At 39.7% G+C, this 23337-nt stretch overlaps 1 protein-coding gene across 6 annotated transcripts in view; it reads right to left on the bottom strand.

Moving 5' to 3' along the window:
• LOC133554076 (membrane-associated phosphatidylinositol transfer protein 2-like) overlaps positions 1-23337 on the bottom strand; it is a 183902-nt gene that overhangs the window by 11590 nt on the left and 148975 nt on the right. For 2 of the 6 annotated variants that reach the window (XM_061902462.1, XM_061902470.1), the window contains 8 exons: positions 17050-17220; positions 14422-14574; positions 8895-9059; positions 7007-7297; positions 6533-6681; positions 3172-3288; positions 2887-3003; positions 2657-2805 (listed from right to left, as the gene is read on the bottom strand). In XM_061902462.1, coding sequence (XP_061758446.1) covers positions 2657-2805; positions 2887-3003; positions 3172-3288; positions 6533-6681; positions 7007-7297; positions 8895-9059; positions 14422-14574; positions 17050-17220 — 1312 coding nt within the window. The remainder of the gene's footprint in view (positions 1-2656; positions 2806-2886; positions 3004-3171; positions 3289-6532; positions 6682-7006; positions 7298-8894; positions 9060-14421; positions 14575-17049; positions 17221-23337) is intronic. The other 4 variants (XM_061902486.1, XM_061902478.1, XM_061902494.1 and 1 more) reach the window with 4 other exon arrangements.

The following is a 23337-nucleotide window of genomic DNA, read 5'->3' as shown; positions in this document are numbered from 1 at the left end:
GGAAACCCTTTAATGATTTCTAAAAATATGAACATTTAGTACTAACATTTAGGGCCACAACCACTTAGGGTGGACACACGCACACGCACACGCACACACACACACACACACACACACACACACACACACACACACACACACACACACACACACACACACACACACACACACACACACACACACACACACAAACACACACACACACAGGTCACCTCAGAAGCTGATTATCAATGTTGTTGTGCTCTGCAGGTGTTTTCTTGCTCTACTTTAATGGACTGAATTACCTCATGGTTACAATTCTACTTTTATCTCTTCTGAACTTTGATTCAGTGGCGAGTCAACATCCATCCATCCATCCATTTTTCTACCGCTTATCCCTTTCGGGGTCGCGGGGGCTGCTGGAGCCTATCTCAGCTGCGTTCGGGCGGAAGGCAAAGTACACCCTGGACAAGTCGCCACCTCATCACAGGGCCAACACAGATAGACAACATTCACACTCACATTCACAAACTAGGGACCATTTAGTGCAGGGGTGTCAAACTCATTTTAGCTCAGGGGCCGTAACTCAGGTAATTGAGCCAAATAAAAAAGAGGAAAAGAACAACATTTATATTATTTGGCACTGTAATATCAAAATGATCCAACACTTTGGACTGTGTCCTTTTTCTTAGTTCAATTTAGATCGACGATGGTGACAGGTTCCGATGTCAAGTGCGGCACGCCACTCCTCAGGCTACATTTAGTAGGAAATGTCGCTTGTGAGCTGATAAACACAGTGTGCCGCTTCACAGTCTAATGCAGTGTTTTTCAACCACTGTGAGATACAGTCTGGTGTGCCATGGGAGATTATGTAATTTCAACTATTTGGGGTAAAAAAAAATGTTTTCCAAACCAGTAATTATAGTCTGCAAATGATGTGTTGTTGAGTGTCGGAGCTGTCTAGAGCTTAGCAGAGTAACCATGTAATACTCTTCCATATCAGTAGGTGGCAGACGGTAGCTAATTTTTTTGTAGATGTCGGAAACAGCAGGAGGCTAGGTGCAGGTAAAAAGGTGTCTAATGCTTAAACCAAAAATAAACAAAATGTAAGTGCCCCTAAAAAAATGCATTAAAGCTTAGGGAAGGCTATGCAGAATGAAACCAAAACTGAACTGGCTACTAAGTAAACAAAAAACAGAATGCTGGACAACAGCAAAGACTTACTGTGGAGCAAATATAGCGTCCACAATGTACATCCTGACATGATAATCGACAATGTCTACACAAAAAAGGATTAAAAACAAAGTAGATGCGGGAAATATTGCTCAAGGGAAGACATGAAACTGCTACAGGAAAATACCAAAAAAAGAGCGCAAGACAAGAAGTAAAACACTACACAGAGGAAAACAGCAAAAAAGTTCAATAAGTCAGGGTGTGATGTGACAGGTGGTGACAGTACACCTACTTTGAGATAAGAGCTATATTGATGCATGCTTGGTTATGGTTTAAAGTCATACCCAACAATTGCGACTACGACTTTTTAGCGCCCACCCAGTTTCGTTTTTTAATGATCTATGCTGGTAGTGTGCCTCCGCATTTTTTCATCGCAAAAAATGTGCCTTGGCTCAAAAAAGGTTGAAAAACACTGGTCTAATAAGTCAACACAGTAGCTGTATCGGTCACATGTTTTCTTTTCTTAAAGTGACACACATGTTGAGGGACACAGTATCACTCCCCTTGTTTTATAGTGTGCCGATGCTTCAGTATCGTTGAGCCATCACTACAATACAATAATATGAAACTAGAGATGTCTGGTAATGGCTTTTTTGCTAATATCCGATATTCCGATATTATCCAACTCTTAATTACAGATTTCGATATCAACCGATACCGATATATACAGTTGTGGAATTAACACATTATTATGCTTAATTTTGTTGTGATGCCCCGCTGGATGCATTAAACAATGTAACAAGGTTTTCGTAAAAATAAATCAACTCAAGTTATGGAAAAAAAAAATGCCAACATGGCACTGCCATATTTATTATTGAAGTCACAAAGTGCATTATTTTTTTAACATGCCTCTAAACAGCAGTTTGGAATTTGGGACATGCTCTCCTTGAGAGAGCATGAGGAGGTTGAGGTGGGCAGGGTTGCGAAGGGGTGTAAATTGTAGCGTCCCGGAAAAGTTAGTGCTGCAAGGGGTTCTGGGTATTTGTTCTATTGTGTTTATGTTGTGTTACGGTGCAGATGTTCTCCCGAAATGTGTTAGTCATTCTTGTTTGGTGTGGGTTCACAGTGAGGCGCATATTTGTAACAGTGTTAAAGTTGTTTATACGGCCACCCTCAGTGTGACCTGTATGGCTGTTGACCAAGTATGCGTTGCATTCACTTGTGTGTGTGCGAAAAGCCTTAGATATTACGTGACTGGGCCGGCACGCAAAGGCAGTGCCTTTAAGGTTCATTGGCGCTCTGCACTTCTCTCTACGGCGTTTTAAAAAGACATAATTTGTACTTTTTGAAACCGATACCGATAATTTCCGATATTACATTTTAAAGCATTTATCGGCCGATAATATCGGCAGCCCGAAATTATCGGACATATCTATATGTAACCTATAAGCGCGATTGCAACCTTCAAGTTTTTTTTTTATAGTAGCCACAAGTCACAATGTACCTGACCACCATTTTGACAGGGTAGACGCCCACACCCAGACGTCTGTCCTCGGGAAGGAGAAAGGACACGCGGCCGCTGCTGTTGGTCAGCTCCGTGTTGAAGCACACCCATTCCCCCGACGGGGGCTGAGTCATGATGTACAGGTCAACCTGGGTGAGGACGCAAAACACATCACAGTCACACATTTGTCAGTGTGTGTGTGTGGTGTTGCTAAGGAGACAAGACATCACCTTCTCTCCGGTCAGGGTGACCATGTCCAGTGGGCCGTACATAAAGCGGCCGGTCACCACCTGCTGGCTGTCTTCTGTGAACACGGCGTCGTTCACACGGTGGTTGGCCGTCACGTTCTGTCCAAGAAAAACACTTCCATTAAAGTAAAAAAAAACCTTAAACATTATGTCATGAAATTATCTGAAAAATCTTAGCACTTCCTCAGCATCCAATAAAATTGCTATTGTATGATTTTTTGACTTCCACTTCAGATGCCATCCAACCGTTTGAGAACCTATGCTTACCCTAATCTTTACATGAGTCCTCTTGCGGAGCCACTTCTCCCGAGGTTTGGAGGGCGTAAACTCAGACACTTCTTTCCCGTCAAGTTCCAGGATGCTGGAGTTGTCGTGTCTCATGACCTGTGATGGATATTTAGATCATCAACATCAACAACACTCCACCTTAAGAAATGATTGACCGACTCTTGTGTAACTCTGGGGCCTAATACATGTGATCCTCAACTGACATGATCGTTCAGTTTGGTCTGAAATTACGCCAGGAAAAAACTATTCCATTTAGTTTTGGATTGCAACATTGTTAGAACAGGATACAAAATAAAGTATACACAATTTCTCATAAGACTTTTTTCTGCCCTCTTGACTCGCATTATAACTGATATTTTTAATAGACTCTAATTCTGGTCCAAGACTTGCCCAAGCTCGATCCAGGACCAGTCCAAGCCCGAGGTATCTTTTTCTTTTGTGTTAATATGACCGAAAACAATGGCTGTTTACATACCCCCCATTCCTTTAGAAACAGCTATTGTTATGTAAACAGGGAATATCCAAATAAAAGAGGAGACGTGAACCTTTTCCCGTTAGAGCGTGGGTGACACTGTAAGGCAGGGGTCACCAACCTTTTTGAAACCAAGAGCTACTTCTTGGGTACTGATTAATGGCTACCAGTTTGATACACACTTAAATAAATTGCCAGAAATAGCCTATTTGCTCAATTTACCTTTAACTCAATGTTATTATTAATAACAATTAATAATTTATCTTTGTGGAAACACTGATCATCTTAATGATTTTTCACAATAAATATATATAAACAGATACATTTTTTTATAAATATATTTAGACTCTTTAAAATTCCAAATTCAACCTAAAAAAAGAAGAGAAAAACTACCTAGTTCGAATCTTTTTGAAAAAATAAAAAAAAGTAATTTATGGAACTTCATTAGTTATTTTTCCTGATTAAGATTAATTTTAGAATTTTGATGACATGTTTTAAATAGGTTAAAATCCAATCTGCACTTTGTTAGAATATATAACAAATTGGACCAAGCTATATTTCTAACAGAGACAAATAATTGTTTTGAATTTTAATCATAATAAGTTTGAAGAAATATTTCACAAATATTGTTCGTCGAAACGTTTTAAAAAAATGACTGTGGGGTAAAAATCTACGCAGAATTTAGACCAAAGCATATGCAATACATGTTATCTGAACCAAAAGGAAGTTAATTAGGACCCACTTGAAAACGAGATGCTGCATTTCAAGGGGGCTATCCTGAATAAATAGAAATGGATTTAATTTAAATATTTCTAAAAAAGACAAATAATTTTTTTGAATTTCAATCATAATAAGTTTGAAGAAATATTTCACAAATATTCTTCGTTGAAAAAACAGAAGCTAAAATGAAGAATTAAATCAAAATTAATTTATTATTCTTTACAAAAAAAATTAAAAATTATTTTACCTGAAGATTAATTTAAATTGTCAGGAAAGAAGAGGAAGGAATTTAAAAGGTAAAAAGGTACACGTTTAAAAATTCTAAAATAATCTTTAAGGTTGTATTTTTCTCTAAAATTATCTTTCTGAAAGTTATAAAAAGCAAAGTAAAAAAATAAATAATTTTTTTAAACAAGTGAAGACCAAGTCTTTAAAATATTTTCTTGGATTTTCAAATTCTATTTGAGTTATGTCCCTCTTAGAATTAAAAATGTCGAGCAAAGCGAGACCAGCTTGCTAGTAAACAAATACAATTAAAAAAATAGAGGCAGTTCACTGGTAAGTGCTGCTATCTGAGCTATTTTTAGAACAGATCAGCGGGCGACTCATCTGGTCCTCACGGGTGACCTGGTGCCCGTGGGCACCGAGTTGGTGACCCCTGCTTTAAGGGGTTATAGGTCGTTTCTCCTCAAATTGAGCAAAATTTAATTTTGTCTCCGTTTATTTCCTTGCTTCTTGTCTTGTTTAATAAATGTCATCGATGTTTGAACCTGACAGATATTTACCATTTTTCCACTTCAATAATTTTTTTGGGTGGGGGGGATTTGACATACAAAAACATAGAAATAATAAAAAATGTATATCAATAGATGGATTTGAAGTTGTTAAAAATATTTCAAGCATTAAAAAAATTTATAATTTATTGCTGACTTATTTGAGCGGGTCTCTTTTGGATTCTAAGTGTATACCTCTGCAAAAAGTCAGTGTTCAAAAACAAGAAAAAAAAAATACAAAAATTAGGGGTATTTTATTTGAACTAAGCAAAATTATCTGCCAATAGAGCGAGAAAATTCGGCTTGTCCAGACTTTCCAAAACAAGTAAAATTAGCTAACTTCAATGAACCCCAAAATACCTTAAAATAAGTATATCCTCACTAATAAAAAATGCACTTTTCTTGGTAGAAAAGTGTTATTATAAATAAATAATGATATTTATCTTTGTGGAAACACTGATCATATTAATGATTTCTCACAATAAATATATATAGACACAGATAAGTATTTAAAAAAATATATATTTCGACTCTTTAAAATTCAAAATTCAACCAAAAAATGAAGAGAAAAACTAGCTAATTCAAATCTTTTTGAAAAAATTAAAAAAATAATTTATGGAACATCATTAGTCATTTTTCCAGATTAAGAGTAATTTTAGAATTTTGATGACCAGTTTTAAATAGGTTAAAATCCAATCTGCACTTTGTTAGAATATAAAACAAATTGGACCAAGCTATATTTCTAACAAAGACAAATATATATTTTTTTTATTTTAATCATAATAAGTTTGTAGAAATATTTCACAAATATTCTTTGTTGAAAAAACAGAAGCTAAAATGAAGAATTAAATTACAATTTATTTATTATTCTTTACAATAAAAAAATAAAATTACTTGAACATTGATTTAAATTGTCAGGAAAGAAGAGGTAGAAATTTAAAAAGTATAAATGGTATATGTGTTTAAAAATTCTAAAATAATTTTTAAGGTTGTATTTTTTCTCTAAAATTGTCTTTCTGAAAGTTATAAGAAGCAAATTAAAAAAACAAACAAAACAAAAAAAAAAACAAGTCCAAGACTGAGTCTTTAGAATATTTTCTTGGATTTTCAAATTCTATTTGAGTTTTGTCTCTCTTAGAATTAAAAATGTCCAGCAAAGCCAGACCACCTTGCTAGTAAATAAAAAAAAAAAAAAAATAGAGGCAGCTCACTGGTAAGTGCTGCTTTTTGAGCTATTTTTAGAACAGGCCAGCAGGCTACTCATCTGGTCCTTACGGGCTACCTGGTGCCCGCGGGCACCGCGTTGGTGACCCCTGCTGTAAATGCTCCAACAAATATCTCAAGCAAATAGCTCCGGGTCAAAAACATTCATCACCTGTCTCAAGAGAAAGGACACCACGTCGGTGGACTCCCAGTAGGATGCGTGGAAGAGGTGAGGCAACGCCACGGTGGGGAAGGCGGTCAGAGCATCTGGGCAGTAGAGGGCAAAGTCCATCCGCTTGGTGCCCCACCAACGTGCTGCAACTGTGATGGGAATGCAGTGAGTGGGCTTGCACAACGGGTGACGTTTCAATTTTTGTTGCACAGGAATGAAGAAGTAAAAAAAAAAAATATGAAGCTTAATTGTCACCAATCCCAGCAGTAGCTCCTCTACAGAAGGAAAGGTTTTGTGGAGATTAGACACCGAAAAACATCCAATAGCAAGAGGAGGGAGGTTATTTGAATTAGAATGGATGTGTGAAAAGAAGGTGTCCTGGATTTGCGTGTTATTCTTTTTCAGGGACACATGAATGAAATAACATTTTGATTGGAGAGAAAAAGGTTCCGTAGCCTCCTCCAGGTGCAATACCTTGATCCACCTCCGCCTGGGAGTCCAGCGATATCAGATCACATATAGCAGAGTCCAGGACGGGTGACAAGCAGGTGTAGCCGGAGGGACTTAGACTGCCACATGTATCGGTCTCGGTCCAGTCTCGCTCGGCTGGCAGATCCCCCTCGGAGGATTCTTGCAAGGCCTGTTTGGCCTTTTGTTTCTTACGGGACTTGGGGGGTGGTTTCAGGAATATTTTGTTTTGAGACGACAGGGCCAGTTGGGACAAAAGGCGGGAGCTTTTGGTTCGATTAAAAGTGTGTGTTTTGGCTATAAAAACAAAGAGAAGCATTTAAACATCTGCGCCCAGACGTGTCCGTCTGCAAGCTGAGTGATAAAAAGATCAGTTAGAAGACATCGACCGGACCTTACAACATTTATGTGGAACAACCACATAAAAAAAACATAAAACTTTGGTCACCCCAGCAAAAAGAGAGAAGACAACAACGCTGAGAGTGCATGTTCTGCTACGACTTATTGCATGCAGCATTAAAATGCATTGAACATTGAAGACAGTGGAGAAGAGTGAAAGACAGTGACAGGGGGCGCTCTTACATTGGACCTCTGCCTGCTCTACCTGGCTAAGCACAAGGTGTGTGTAAATGTGTGTGTGTGTGTTGTGGAATAGAGCTGGGCATCCTAAAACAGAAATTAGCACTCAACCTGAATAGTTTATGATAATCCGATTAATTTTCTCAGGGCTGTTTTGCTATGATTGGTGAAGATAGCACATCATCCTATTGCAGGCCAGGGCAATTATTTTGACTCCGGGGCCACATTTAGAGAAAAAAATGTGTCTAGGGGCCGGTATATCTATTTTTATGATCACTAATACAAAACCTCTCAATAATGTCTTATTGAATGCTAAAAACGTTGACAGACCGACTTAAAAAACATAATGGAATTTTACATTTTTCTATGAAGGATAAAACACTGAATATTGACAAAATATGAACGGTCAAACCCCCTTTCGATCGACATATTTTATAATCAAGTGAAACGCAACAAAAATGCAACAAACAGTGTGCCAAGCCACATTCAGCACGCGTTACAACAGCGTGGCTTCGTAAAAAAATAGTGCGGGTACTTTACTGGCCCGCCTGCAGTCCAGACCTGTTTCCCATCGAAAATGTGTGGCGCATTATGAAGCGTAAAATACGACAGCGGAGACTGTTGAACGACTAAAGCTTTACATAAAACAAGAATGGTAAAGAATTCCACTTTCAAAGCTTCAACAATTAGTTTCCTCAGTTCCCAAACGTTTATTGAGTGTTGTTAAAAGAAAAGGTGATGTAACACAGTGGTGAACATGCCCTTTCCCAACTACTTTGGCACGTGTTGCAGCCATGAAATTCCAAGTTAATTTTTATTTGCAAAAAAAAAAAAGGTTTATGAGTTTGAACATCAAATATGTTGTCTTTGTAGTGCATTCAATTGAATATGGGTTGAAAAGGATTTGCAAATCATTGTATTCCGTTTTTATTTACCTCTAACACAATTTCCCAACTCAAATGGAAACTGGTTTTGTACAAAGGTTTCTATTTATGAACCCTGTAGAAGAACAAATTGAGTTTGTAAATGGAAGTTCCACTGTATCACATAAATATAAATGCTCGTCTGGAACGGTCATCACATTGGTGGTGATGGTGGCCCGATACTTATACACAGAATGTTAAAATATATCAATATTCAAACAAGTTATGTTTACATTTCCCACAACCAAGGAACTTTCACGGAATGCCCATCCCTATTGTTGAGTGTTACGGATAGAGTGTCGGAAAGTGAAAGTGTGTGTGTGCGTGCGTGCGTGCGTGCGTGTGTGTGTGTGGAGGGTTGGGGTAGACTGTTTGGCATAGAGAACACTTACTGTTGGCTATGTTGCTGGAAGTGTAACTGTCTGCCATTCCTGACACCTGGCTGGCAATGCTGACCTCACTGGATCGCCGCAGGCCCCGTGAGAAGGGGACCGTTACAGGGGATGAGGGGAATGAACTTTCCATGAAGACACCACCATGAGACTGAACAACATCCGCTATTGAGCCGAAACAAGGAGAGCCCGTTAGACAGGTGACACAAAGAAGGAAGACACTCACACGCTGACGACGGTAATGAAGGGTGAGCTCACAGAGACATTTGATAATTTCAGAGACCACATTAGTCCTATGATAACAAATAATAATGTAACACAATGATCACCGTGTGGTAGATCATAATGGTAGTAGTGTCTCCTGTTATAAAATCAGATTACCTCTGAACCTTCATCACCATACTTGCCAACCTTGAGACCTCCGAATTCGGGAGATCAGAGGGGGGAGTGCTGCAAGGGGGTTCTGGGTATTTGTTCTATTGTGTTTATGGTAAATGGGTTGTACTCGTATAGCGCTTTTCTACCTTCAAGGTACTCAAAGCGCTTTGACACTATTTGTTAGAATAATCATGTACGTATATTATCACACTACTTTAGTATTAGTTAGTGTATTATTCTTCTTCGGTCAATGGTCAACAAAATAAACAAACAGTTGTACATTCATAGATTAAAAAAGGAAAATGTTGCAGACCGAAAGAGTTAAGGCTGAAGTTGAACACTTATTGCACATAACCCTATAAACAATATCAAGTACAAAATGAACTTAAAGTATGCTTTAAGTCCGTTGCTATAGTTATTAGCTATTGTGCTTAAGCTGTACTTTTTCTATCCGTGCAAGGAAAAAAACCTCTTGTCTGAGGGGTGGCCTCAGCCGCAGATGTTATCTTTGTTTTAGCCCGCTAACAGCCAAGGACATCAAGGACCTCAACGCAGATAAGACGACAGCACGCAGACGAAGCAGAGACAAGGCGAAATCACAAGGCCGCTAACAGCCAAGGACTTCAAGGACCTCAACGCATATAAGATGACAGCCCGCAGACAAAGCAGAGACAAGGCGAAATCACCAGGCTACTAACAGCCTAGGACTTCAAGGACCTCAACGCAGATAAGACGACAGCACGCAGACGAAGCAGAGACAAGGCGAACTCACAAGGCTGCTAACAGCCTAGGAATTCAAGGACCTCAACAAAGATAAGACGACAGCACGCAGACGAAGCAGAGACAAGGCGAAATCACAAGGCCGCTAACAGCCAAGGACTTCAAGGACCTCAACGCAGATAAGATGACAGCCCGCAGACAAAGCAGAGACAAGGCGAAATCACCAGGCTACTAACAGCCTAGGACTTCAAGGACCTCAACGCAGATAAGACGACAGCACGCAGACGAAGCAGAGAAGCGAAATCACAAGGCCCCCAGCACTTTCCGTCACGTATTGTGCGTCCTGGACCTGCTTTGCATAATATATGTGACCACTCCTTTTAGAGGCGACCTCAGTGATGTTGACTGTGGACCTCCTGAATAAATAGAGGGATGCGGGAGCTAAACCTTAGAGCATAGGGCGAGACTGTGACTGAGTGTGCAGCGCTATGCGTTCTCATCATGAGCTAAATTGAACTCTGCCTCTGCACGATTCCTTGCTTCTTGTCTGTTTAATTGATGTCATCAGTGTTTGAACCTGACGCTATTTCCACATTCACACACTGATGGCGGGAGCTGCCATGCAAAGCCCTAACCACGACCCATCAGGAGCAAGGGCAAAGTGTTTTTCTCAAGGACACAACGGACTTAACAAGGTTGGTAGAAGGTTGGGAATCTGGGAACCCTCAGGTTGCTGGCACAGCCACTCTCCCAACCGCGCCACGCCGTCCCCATTTATGTTGTGTTACGGTGCGGATGTTCTCCCGAAATTTGTTTGTCATTCTTGTTTGGTGTGAGTTCACAGTGTGGCGCATATTTTTAACAGTGTTAAAGTTGTCTATACGGCCACCCTCAGTGTGACCTGTATGCCTGTTGACCAAGTATGACCCACATTCACTTATGTGTGTCGCATATATTGTGTGACTGGGCCGGCACGCTGTTTGTACTAAGAAAAAGTGGACGTGACGACAGGTTGTAGAGGACGCCAAAGGCAGTGCCTTCAAAGCACGCCCCCAATATTGTTGTCCGGGTGGAAATCAGGAGAATTTCGGGGGAATGTTTGCCCCGAGAGATTTTTGGGAGGGGTAATGAAATTCGGGAGTCTCCCGGGAAAATCGGGAGGGTTGGCAAGTATGTTCATCACAAGTATTTCCACAGTCCACACATTACTGACTTAAAATACACACAACCACAACAGTCACAAAACTGTTAACAATACCACACTGGGAGTGATACAAACAGCACATTGCACAAATGCGATGATAACCACAGATGAGATTTGACAGGGATGTGCCTATTTGCACTGCAGTAATTACAGTACGGTTTTTTAAAAGATACAATTATGTATCCAAATACAAAATATGCCCTTAGAAAGCTAGTAGTGCTCAATTTAGATTCAAACTATCAATTCAAATAAACATTACATTTGCAGTTTTCAGTTGGAATAATCGTAGTTTGACGCCACTGCAAACTCCTGACGCAATAATAAACATATTGTTCACGCCTGCGTGATTCAGAACACAGATTTTGAGTATTATTACTTCGACTAAGCAGAAAAGCGTGAGGGTGAGCGGTAATGTTCTGATGGTCGTTAGTTGTTTGTTGCTAAGCTAGTGAGCAGTAGTATAATAATAAAAAAACAAATATTTTTTTATGAAATGTTTAGGAAGGATGCGACCTATTTAATTATAGTGACGATCTAATTTTAGAATGGATTTCATGACGTTCCAAAATCCCCTTGTATTATTGGGACCATTGGCACTGGCTCCAGAAGCGTTCTTGCAGGAGCACAAATGTGACGGCAACCATAGACCTTATCATAGTCAGGGTATTTATTAGAGGTGGGACTATTTGGGCACTTAGTGATTCGATCCAGTCTCGATTATTGGAGTGACAACTCGATTCAGAATTTATACTCCATGCAACATGATTTTAATATAATAGTTAAAACACAACCTTTTAATAACAGGTTACAGAACCTACTTTTGGTTGCTGATTCATGATGTATACGTGCAACAAGTAAGCATGGAGATGGCTTAAACACATCTTTAAAAAATAAAATTCTTAAAAAAATAATTTATTTTAAAAATGTTTTATCGATTTTTTAAAATTAATAATATTAATAATAATTGATTTTATTTGTAAAAATCACTTTACATTAAGCAAACAACCTCAAAGTCCTACAGTGTATTTAAAAAAAATAAAAATAAATAAAACATAAAATAATAATTATAAAAATATAATAAAAATAAATAAAAACAAGAACAGCCTAATAGCTAGAACTAGAATGCATACATCTATAAAAGGGCTTTTTGAAAAAGAAGGATTTTTAAGCTTTTTTTAAAAGCATCTACAGTCTGTGGTGCCCTCAGGTGGTCAGGGAGAGCATTTCACAGGATGGGAGCGGCGGAGCAGAAAGCTTGGCCTACCATAGTTCGTAGCTTTGCCTTAATAGCGCTGATGTGTTAGTTTTAAGCAACAGTACACTGCAAATAGTCAGTGTTAAAAAAAAAGATAAAATAAAATAAAAAATAGGGGTATTTTATTTGGACTAAGCAAAATTATCTGCCAATAGAACAAGAACATTCGGCTTGTCAAGACTTTCCAAAACAAGTAAAATTAGCTAACTTCAATGAACCTAAAAATAACTTAAAATAAGTATATTCTCACTAACAAGTGCACTTTTCTTGGTTGAAAAAAAAGAGACCTTTTTGCTCAATATGTTGAAAAAAATTCTTAAATTAAATAAATGCTAGTGCCATTATCTTGACATAATGACATGCGCTCGGCATTGTGATTTATTTTTTTTTATGCTTGAAGTGAGAAATGTTTACTTTAAAAAAGTAGTTTTATACTTGTGAGTGTTAATGACACAGCTTTGCATCAGTTAATATTCTAGTTTCAATCATGTTTTACTCAATATAGGTCATAATATCTCAGCAACAAGCTGTAATATCTTACTGAGATAATTTAGGACAGGGGTGTCCAAACTTTTTCCACTGAGGGCCCCACATGGAAAAATTAAAATAAGCAGTCGCCATTTTGATATTTTTCATTTTCAAACCATAACACAATATATGGATTTTGTTTTTTGTTGTTGTTTTTTTTTTTTACTTTTAGGGCTCCCGGGGACCATAAAGGGTCTCAGTCATTACTGCTAATAAAACTTAAGGTTGATATGAAGTAAAAAAAAAAAGGTTTTATGCCTTTTTTGTCAAAGACAACTTGGTTTTTTTATAGTAAAACTGAAATATGCAGTTTTTAGTGATTAGAGCCATTAAAGATAAATAATGCAGGACACCATTGATTTTAATTCATTATTACATTTGAGTTATCACAGTGTAAAGACAAATAAAATCCCATTAAATATAATTGGGATCCAAAAGGTGCCCCACTCAAATTGATACATTTGTATTAGTTTTTTTTTTTTACTTTCAACATTTAAGTCACAAGATCAACTTCAGATATATCTGTCGATTTTACGTTTGAACTATTATTTTGCCTGTTTTTAAGAAAACGTTGATGTTTTTATACACACAATATATGCAATATTTTTTCCACATAAAATTTTTTTCAAGTGACATTTTTGAAGTAATTGGAGCCTTGAAAATGATTCATTATAGCGTTGATTTTTTTTGGTCTTTTTTTGAGCAGTGGCAAAAACAGAAAAATAAAGACAAAAGAAAAAAAAACAGTCTGCAAGGCAGCTTTGGGTCAACATTGCAACTTTTTCTCGTTATATTTCACATCATTACACTTTTGTAAAATTTTTCACAATTTTTTGCAATATCATTTCCAGAATGTATGGCGGGCCGGTAAACAATAGCTGCGGGCCGCAAATGGCCCCCGGGCCACACTTTGGACACCCTTGATTTAGGACCAAAACCCTTAAAACAAGTAAAACATTCTAAAACAAAATCTGCTGAATGAGTAGAATTATCTTATCAGACAGAAAATAAGCAAATACAACCATTATTTGAGATATTTAATCTTACTTAGATTTCAGTTTTTGCAGTGTGAGCATAACACGCATGAGTTACACACCAACAGCTAAATTGTCCATAAAAAGATTTAAAAGCCCTGTATGCTAACCACTCGTGATATTTCAAATGCAGCTACGGCCATTTGTGGATTTGCTAATGCCGATATTTTTTGACCCCGCGCTAATAAACAATTATTTTCTGCTTTTGTAGACCACGTACCCAGCAACCCAGCAACTACAAGACTGTGGCTATTTAAACTTAGGTGTCAACCGCAGCATGTACAGTATTAATATCTTCATATTCCTATATTTGATGGAAGTGGACAAAATTAATGAGATGAGCGCACATGAAGGTGGTAAGCGAGCAAGAATGAGGGAGGGGGACAGGTGACGGGAGAGGCTACACACACTCCAGAGTGGTGGGTGTGACTCTGAGGCCGCCATCCTGCCAGTTTAGCACCGGCACAGGGATGCAGGTCTCACTGATGGTCTCCTGACAGCGAAGCGACAGAGGAGGCCCGCTATCAAGTAGCAGCTGAGCGTTGCTTTGGACTGTCTCCACTACAGAGGGAGGTCAGAGGAGGACAAGGAAGACACAAAAACATATGAAGCAAGAACATGAGACAGAAAGGCAAGTCCAGCTCTTAGTGGAGCACTTGTATTTTTGAACTGCAGAGGCTCAGATATTATAACATTATATTTATTGACCTTAATGTTTAAACCTGACACCTTTTAAATTAAATTAAGTACTGTGGAACTCAATAAATGCTTGTTAAGTGTTTTTTGGTCTTTAAGTTCACCTCATAATTAGGGTGTAACGGTACACAAAAATTTCGGTTCGGTACGTACCTCGGTTTAGTGGTCACAGTTCAGTTCATTTTCGGTACAGTAAGAAAACAACAAAATATACATTTTTGGGTTATTTATTCACCAAATTTGTAAACGATGGCTTTATCCTACTTCCATAACGTAAATCAGCGGTTGTCAACCTTTTTTCAGTGATGTACCCCCTGTGAACATTTTTTTAGTTCAAGTACCCCCTAATCAGAGCAAAGCATTTTTGGTTGAAAAAAAGAGATAAAGAAGTAAAATAAAGCACTATGTCATCAGTTTCTGATTTATTGAATTGTATAACAGTGCAAAATATTGCTCATTTGTTGTGGTCTTTCTTGAACTATTTGGAAAAAAATATATAAAAATAACTAAAAACTTGTTGAAAAATGAACAAGTGATTCAATTATAAATAAAGATTTCTACACATAGAAGTAATCATCAACTTAAAGTGCCCTCTATGGGGATTGTAATAGAGATACATCTGGATTCATGAACTTAATTCTAAAAATTTCTTCACAAAAAAAAGAAATCTTTAACATCAATATTTATGGAACATGTCCACAAAAAAATCTAGCTGTCAACACTGAATATTGCATTGTTGCATTTCTTTTTACAGTTTATGAACTTACATTCATATTTTGTTGAAGTATTATTCAATAAATATATATTCATAAAGGTTTTTGGAATAGTTGCTATTTTTAGAATATTTAAAAAAAAATCTCACGTACCGCTTGGCATACCTTCAAGTACTCCCAGGGGTACGCGTACCCCCGAGAACCACTGACGTAAATGACCGCCATAATCACAACACCAGGGGGAGCTCAACAAACCACGTTAAACCCAGATTCGATCTAACAAAGCTTGTAGTTACCGGCAGCACCTGGTCCCCCTTGGTTTACATCTCTGTGAGAAGGAGAGACAAGAAAGAGTGGGAAGAGCCTGTAGTGTAATGTCCGCAGCTAAAAGCAACTGCGTGACAATGTATACTCGAATATCACGATATAGTCATTTTCTATATCGGACAGACACAAACCTGCGACATATCGAGTATATCGATATATCGCCCAGCCCTAGGTTCAATACAAATACACGTACCGTTACACCCTTACTAATAATGGAGGTGACCGAGCATAAACTATTTTTACATTTGCATTATATACCAACTGTGCTACATTACCTGTGAGGTGTTATAAGGTCCCCTATTATGTAAAAGTGACTCATAATGACATTCTAACATTGAGAGCATGTTTAAAATGGGAGAAAAAAATTATGATCTCACTCAATTGTTGACAGAATAGGTGCTCTCAAACACTGGCTTTTGAATTACATGGACATTATACCACCTTTGACCTGCATCTAGCAAGATGACTCTGACCCATGCATAGGCCCATCCATCCATCCATCCATTTTCTACTACGTGCCCCGTTCGGGGTCGCGGGGGCTGCTGCAGCAGCCTATCTCAGCTACAATCGGGCGGAAGAATGGGTACACCCTGGACAAGTCGCCACCTCATTGCAGGGCCAACACAGATAGACAGACAACATTCACACTCAAGTGTTGCCAATCAACCTATCCCCATGTGCATGTTTTTGGAGGTGGGAGGAAGCCGGGGTATCCATAATCATTTATTTTATTTTATTAAAAAGCAGGCTTTGCTACATATCCTAAAGTAGAGTTCTGCCAAATATCCGTCAATGAGCTACAGAGGTGGAATCTGCAAGTCTTGACAATTTCGTTTTAAGCTGATTTAGCATGATGTTGCTGTTCAAATCTGAGCGTAATGTTAGCATGTAGCCTGCATAGCTATGCCAGTGTTGCTAACGTTTGTCTCCTCCTGTCCCACTCCTTAATGTTAGGTTGTTTTTGCATTATGGTGGTGGGTGAAGTGCAATATTGTGCTTCTCGTGAGGGACACAACACTGTTGGAGAGCTGTATGAGTCGAATGCTTCACGAGAGACGCTGAAGCACAAACAAGAAAAATGTTGCATTTTTCCTGCGAGACAATGCTTTAATTATTAACAAAAAACATTTCTAGTGCATGTTGATGGAAAAACAAGACAACACCCACTCACATGTGAAAGTGTCGTATTTATGTTTATGCGTGTGTGTAAGTCAGAACCACACTGGCGGTCTTGATTGCATATTATTAACCAAAGCTATTTTTATCTACTACAGTGAGTACGTCACATAGAAGATCTCACCCAGCAGAGCCGAATTCCCATCCCCCAGGGGAAAGCGTTGGTATTTGGGGACGTTGAAGGGAGGCAACAGGTGGAACTTCCTCTCCAGAAGAGGCTCCAGGCGGGAGGCGGAAGGATCGGCAGGGTGGAATAGGTTGTAGACCTGCTGACAGGCGGGACGCAGCTGGGCCACTGGGAGGGGGACATAAAGACATGGAAGACATGAGAAAGGAACATGCGGGATGCAAAAACTGTTTAAACAATTTCATACGTTTAAACAAAAAAGACCATAATAATGCTCACGTTTGACGGGAGTGTTTATTTAGCTCAACATTACTTATATTCAGTATGAATCAACAGTTCAATACTAAACAAGAAAGGTATGCTCATAGACGACCACGATGTATGTTTTCATGCATTCGAATATGGAAGTTTGAACTTTGTAAATAATGTCGATAATTGGTCAAAATTGAAAAAGAAGATACATTTCACACTGTTTAATGCAACAGTTTAAAATAAAAGACTATACAGCCTACGTGTGATAATGTGACTCATTGTATTATTGTCATGTTCTGTGGTCACGTTTTGTTTAGTTATGTTCTGTTGCTTTAAGACTCTTTGATTGATTGATTGATACTTTTATTAGTAGATTGCACAGTACAGTACATATTCCGTACAATTGACCATTAAATGGTAACACCCGAATAAGTTTTTCAACTTGTTTAAGTCGGGGTCCACGTTAATCAATTCATGGTACAAATATATACTATCAACATAATACAGTCATCACACAAGTTAATCATCATAGTATGTACATTGAATTATTTACATTATTTACAATCCGGGGGGTGGGATGAGGAGCTTTGGTTGATATCAGAACTTCAGTCATCAACAATTGCATCAACAGAGAAATGTGGACATTGAAACAGTGTAGGTCTTATTTAGTAGGATATGTACAGCCAGCAGAGAACATAGTGAGTTCAGATAGCATAAGAACAAGTATATACATTAGAAGTACATTTGAGTTGTTTATAATCCGGGGAGATGGGATGTGAATGGAGGAGGGTATTAGTAAAGTGTTGAAGTTGCCTGGAGGTGTTGTTTTAGAGCGGTTTTGAAGGAATATAGAGATGCACTTACTTTTATACCTGTTGGGAGTGCATTCCACATTGATGTGGCATAGAAAGAGAATGAGTTAAGACCTTTGTTAGATCGAAATCTGGGTTTAACGTGGTTTGTGGAGCTCCCCCTGGTGTTGTGGTTATGGCGGTCATTTACGTTAAGGAAGTAGTTTGACATGTACTTCGGGATCAAGGAGGTGTAGCGGATTTTATAGACTAGGCTCAGTGCAAGTTGTTTTACTCTGTCCTCCACCCTGAGCCAGCCCACTTTGGAGAAGTGGGTTGGATTGAGGTGTGATCTGGGGTGGAGGTCTAAAAGTAACCGGATTAGCTTATTCTGGGATGTTTGGAGTCTAGATTTGAGGGTTTTGGAGGTGCTGGGGTACCAGGAGGTGCAAGCGTAATCTAAGAAGGGTTGAATGAGAGTTCCCGCTAGAATCCTCAAGGTGTTTTTGTTGACCAGAGAGGAGATTCTGTAGAGGAATCTCGTTCTTTGGTTGACCTTTTTGATCACCTTGGTTGCCATTTTATCACAGGAAAGATTAGCCTCTAGAATGGAACCTAGGTAGGTGATCTCATCCTTCCTGGTGATAACAATGTCACCCACTTTTATAGTGAAGTCACTGACCTTCTTAAGTTTGATATGGGACCCAAATAGGATGGATTCCGTTTTACCTAAGTGTATGGATAGCTTGTTGTCAGCGAGCCAGGTACAAATATTGAGGAGTTCAGCACTGAGGATTTGTTCCACCTGTGACTTGTCCTTGCCGGATACCAGCAGGACCGAGTCATCCGCAAACAGGAACAATTCACAGTGGCATGCTGATGGCATGTCATTCACGTATATTAGGAACAGCAAAGGTCCTAATATACTGCCTTGGGGGACTCCACAGCTTACTGAGAGGGGAGGGGACATGGTGCCGTTCACCTCTACCACCTGTTTCCTCCCCTCCAAGTAAGATTGCATCCAGCTTGATGAGGTTTCGTCGAATCCGATTGCTCGGAGCTTATCCAACAGTATAGCATGGTTAACGGTGTCAACGGCCTTCTGAATGTCCAGCATGACCATGCCGCAGTATTTGCCCGCGTCCACCTCATGTTTGATGTGGTCGGTCAGATAGAGAAGGCATGTGTCAGTGGAGTGGTTAGTTCTGAAGCCGGATTGGAATTTGTACATTAGTTTATTAGTAGCAAGGTATCTATCAACCTGTTCATAAACTATTTTCTCCATTACTTTCGAAATGGAACTGAGAATAGAAACAGGTCGGTAGTTACCAGGTTCTAATTTGCTTCCTTTTTTATAAAGGGGGGTTACTCTTGCTATCTTGAAATCCTTGGGTACTTGGCCTTGTTTGATTGAGAGGTTTATTATATGAGTGATTATTGGGGCAATGGTGGAGGCAGAGTCCATGAGGAATCTGGAGGGGATATTGTCAAGGCCGGTGGCCTTGTTTGGGTGGAGCGCGCTCAATTTATTAAGCACCTCGTTAGCTGAGATCATTTCTAATTTGAAATTGTTGTTGACTGCTCCTAGCTTTCTGTAGAAGGCTTTAATGTGTTCTACACCAAAGCGACCAGAATGTTGTGATAGCTTGTTTACGAGAGTTCCTGTCTACGCTCCATTGTTTTGGTTACCATCCATCCATCCATCTTCTTCCGCTTATCTGCGGTTGGGTCGCGGGGGCAGCAGCCTAAGCAGGGAAGCCCAGACCCTCCTCTCCCCAGCCACTTCGTCCAGCTCTTCCCTGGGGATCCCGAGGCGTTCTTAGGCCAGCCGGGAGACATAGTCTTCCCAACGTTTCCTGGGTCTTCCCCGTGGCGTCCTACCGGTCAGACGTGCCCTAAACACCTCCCTAGGAAGGCGTTCGGGTGGCATCCTGACCAGATGCCTGAACCACCTCATCTGGCTCCTCTCGATGTGGAGGAGCAGCGGCTTTACTTTGAGCTCCTCCCGGATGGCAGAGCTTCTCACCCTATCTCTAAGGGAGAGCCCCGCCACACGGCGGAGGAAACTCATTTCGGCCGCTTGTACCCGTAATCTTGTCCTTTCGGTCATAAGCCAAAACTCATGACCATAGGTGAGGATGGGAACATAGATCGACAGGTAAATTGAGAGCTTTGCCTTTCGGCTCAGCTCCTTCTTCACCACAACGGAGCGATACAGCGTCCGCATTACTGAAGACGCCGCACCGATCCCCCTGTCGATCTCATGATCCACTCTTCCCTCACTCGTGAACAAGACTCATAGGTACTTGAACTCCTCCTCTTGGGGCAGGGTAGCCTCCCCAACCCGGAGATGGCACTCCACCCTTTTCCAGGCGAGAAGCATGAACTCGGACTTGGAGGTGCTGATTTTCATCCCAGTCGCTTCACACTCGGCTGCGAACCGATCCAGTGAGAGGCCATCAGGACCACATCATCTGCAAAAAGCAAAGACCTAATCCTGCAGCCACCTAACCGGATCCCCTCAACGCCTTGACTGCGCCTAGAAATTCTGTCCATAAAAGTTATGAACAGAATCGGTGACAAAGGACAGCCTTGGCGGAGTCCAACCCTCACTGGAAACGTGTCCGACTTACTGCCGGCAATGCGGACCAAGCTCTGACACTGATCGTACAGGGAACGGATCACCACAATCAGACAGTCCGATACCCCATATTCTCCGAGCACTCCCCACAGGACTTCCCGAGGGACACGGTCTGATGCCTTCTCCAAGTCTACAAAGCACATGTAGACTGGTTGGGCAAACTCCCATGCACCCTCAAGGACCCTGCCGAGAGTATAGAGCTGGTCCACAGTTCCACGACCAGGACGAAAACCACACTGTTCCTCCTGAATCCGAGGTTCGACTATCCAGCGTAGCCTCCTCTCCAGTACACCTGAATAGACCTTATCGGGAAGGCTGAGGAGTGTGATCCCACGATAGTTGGAACACACCCTCCGGTTCCCCTTCTTAAAGAGAGGAACCACCACCCCTGGTTACCATGACGGCCAATTAGTTCACCTGATTCACTTGGACTCACGCACCTGATTTGTTTGGACTCACGCACCTGTCAATAATCATGTAACTATTATTTAAGCTTGTAGTTGCCAGGCAGCCGGCCTGGCGTCATTGTACTCTGTACTGTTTCATACCTATTTCATGTCATAGTTCATGCAGCCCTGCTCACATCACCACAAGTAAGTTTTTGTTTGTTAAATGCCACAGTTAGTGTCTTTAGTTTTTATGTCCGTAGTTCTGCCTTTGGGCTAGTTTTTTTTTGTTTTACTAGCCAAGTTTGTTCCCCGCCTTGTGTTTGCACTTTTTTCATAGTGGTTAATCAAACATGTCTTCACCTTGACGCCATGTCCGGTCCAGTTCCTTTGCATTCCGGGAAAACAAACCACATCAATGTCCACGTTTTGACTATTATTGTTTTGTCAATACAGAATTGTTGATATAGCTCTTGTATCGGAACTAAATATATGCAAGTGTCTCTAATAAAGTTCAAATTATTTTATGGCCTTGCTTAGATGTTGCAGTTTTGTGAAGTCGTGTGTTTGTGATGCCTTGCATTATAGCAGTGGTCTCCAGCTAGTAGATTTTAAGTAGCTCACCAAAAGGTGAAATAATATTTGCTTAAACTGTTAGTACTTGTGTAACTGTTCAATTCAGAAACAATGGCTCTATTTAATTACAAATGACCAGAAAATAGCATAAAGACAAAAAAACGCACTGTTTGAGTGCAGATCTGCTTCCCAAATAAAGTGCAATTCAAATAATGCCATTCATACAATGCCAAAACCCACCTTTTTATACAGACTTTTAATCTTTAATGCTTTTAATGTATTCAATGCTTAGTTGTTTTCTCTTTTTAACTTATTGGCTGATATTTTCTGAATGTATTTATTTTTGTATAATCCATCACTTTTACTTTTAGTTTTCAGAAAAGTGTTCCTAAATCAAATGTATTACTACTTTTATTATCATTATAAAACACACAGTATTTATTTTTTTCCCCAAATAGCTTAAATAGTGAAACAAAAACTCAGCACTAGAAGTAAATGCATTCTGAAATATAAGATGCAGATGAAGAAACATTTCAAAACCAAAATAAAATTTGTGGATACCAACATTTTGTCCATGCTCTGGCAAAATGAGATTGCTCCGATTTTTTGGGTCAAAATAAATGTTACAACAATAAAGTAGCTCTCTGTGATTTTTTTTTTTTAAAGTAGCTTCCCAAAGAAAAAAAGGCTTGAGACCACTAGAATTATAGCCTATGTATTAACAATAAATAAATGATAAATGGGTTGTACTTGTATAGCGCTTTTCTACCTTCAAGGTACTCAAAGTGCTTTGACAATACTTCCACATTTACACATTCACACACTGATGGAAGGAGCTGCCATGCAAGGCGCTAACCAGCACCTATCAGAAGCAAGGGTGAAGTGTCTTGCTCAGGACACAACGGACGTGACGAGGTTGGTACTAGGTGGGGATTGATTGAACCAGGGACCCTCGGGTTGTGCACGGCCACTCTCCCGCTGCGCCACGCCGTCCCCAATACCATTCAGAAGCACAATTATAACTTGTACATAAGGATGATGTTCGTTAAGAAATTATCGAGTTCGATGCCATTATCGAATCCTCTTTATCAAACCGATTCCTTATCGAATCCAGATAGGTTGTTGTGTGTGCACTGAGTTCCAAAAGCCATAGATGTTATATGACTGGGCTGACACGCTGTGTATATAGAGGAAAAGCGGATGTGACTGAGGACAGCACGCGGACGTTAAAGGGTAAACGTTTTAGGTGAGAGAGGACGCTCAAGGCTCGCCCCTCGTGAGCATTTAGTGCTGTTATGTGTGTTGTAAATAGGGCTGGGCGATATTGCCTTTTTTTAATATCGCAATATTTTTAGGCCATATCCCGATATACGATATACATTACGATATTTTGCCTTGGCCTTGAATGAACACTTGATGCATATAATCACAGCAGTATGATGATTCTATGTGTCTACATTAAAACATTATTCTTCATACTGCATTAATATATGCTACTTTTAAACTTTCATGCAGAGAGGGAAATCACAACTAAGTCAATTCACCAAAAGTGTATTTATTAAAGTTATTAAGCAATGGCACAAACATTCATGTCATTTCCAAAACATAAGGTGCAAGATTGTCGGAGACATTTTATGTG

Source organism: Nerophis ophidion, linkage group LG01 (assembly GCF_033978795.1).
Source record: "Nerophis ophidion isolate RoL-2023_Sa linkage group LG01, RoL_Noph_v1.0, whole genome shotgun sequence".
In the NCBI taxonomy this organism is placed as follows: Eukaryota; Metazoa; Chordata; class Actinopteri; order Syngnathiformes; family Syngnathidae; genus Nerophis; species Nerophis ophidion.
The sequence above is the reverse complement of the archived record's forward strand: the minus strand, read 5'-3'. Positions and strand labels throughout refer to the sequence as shown.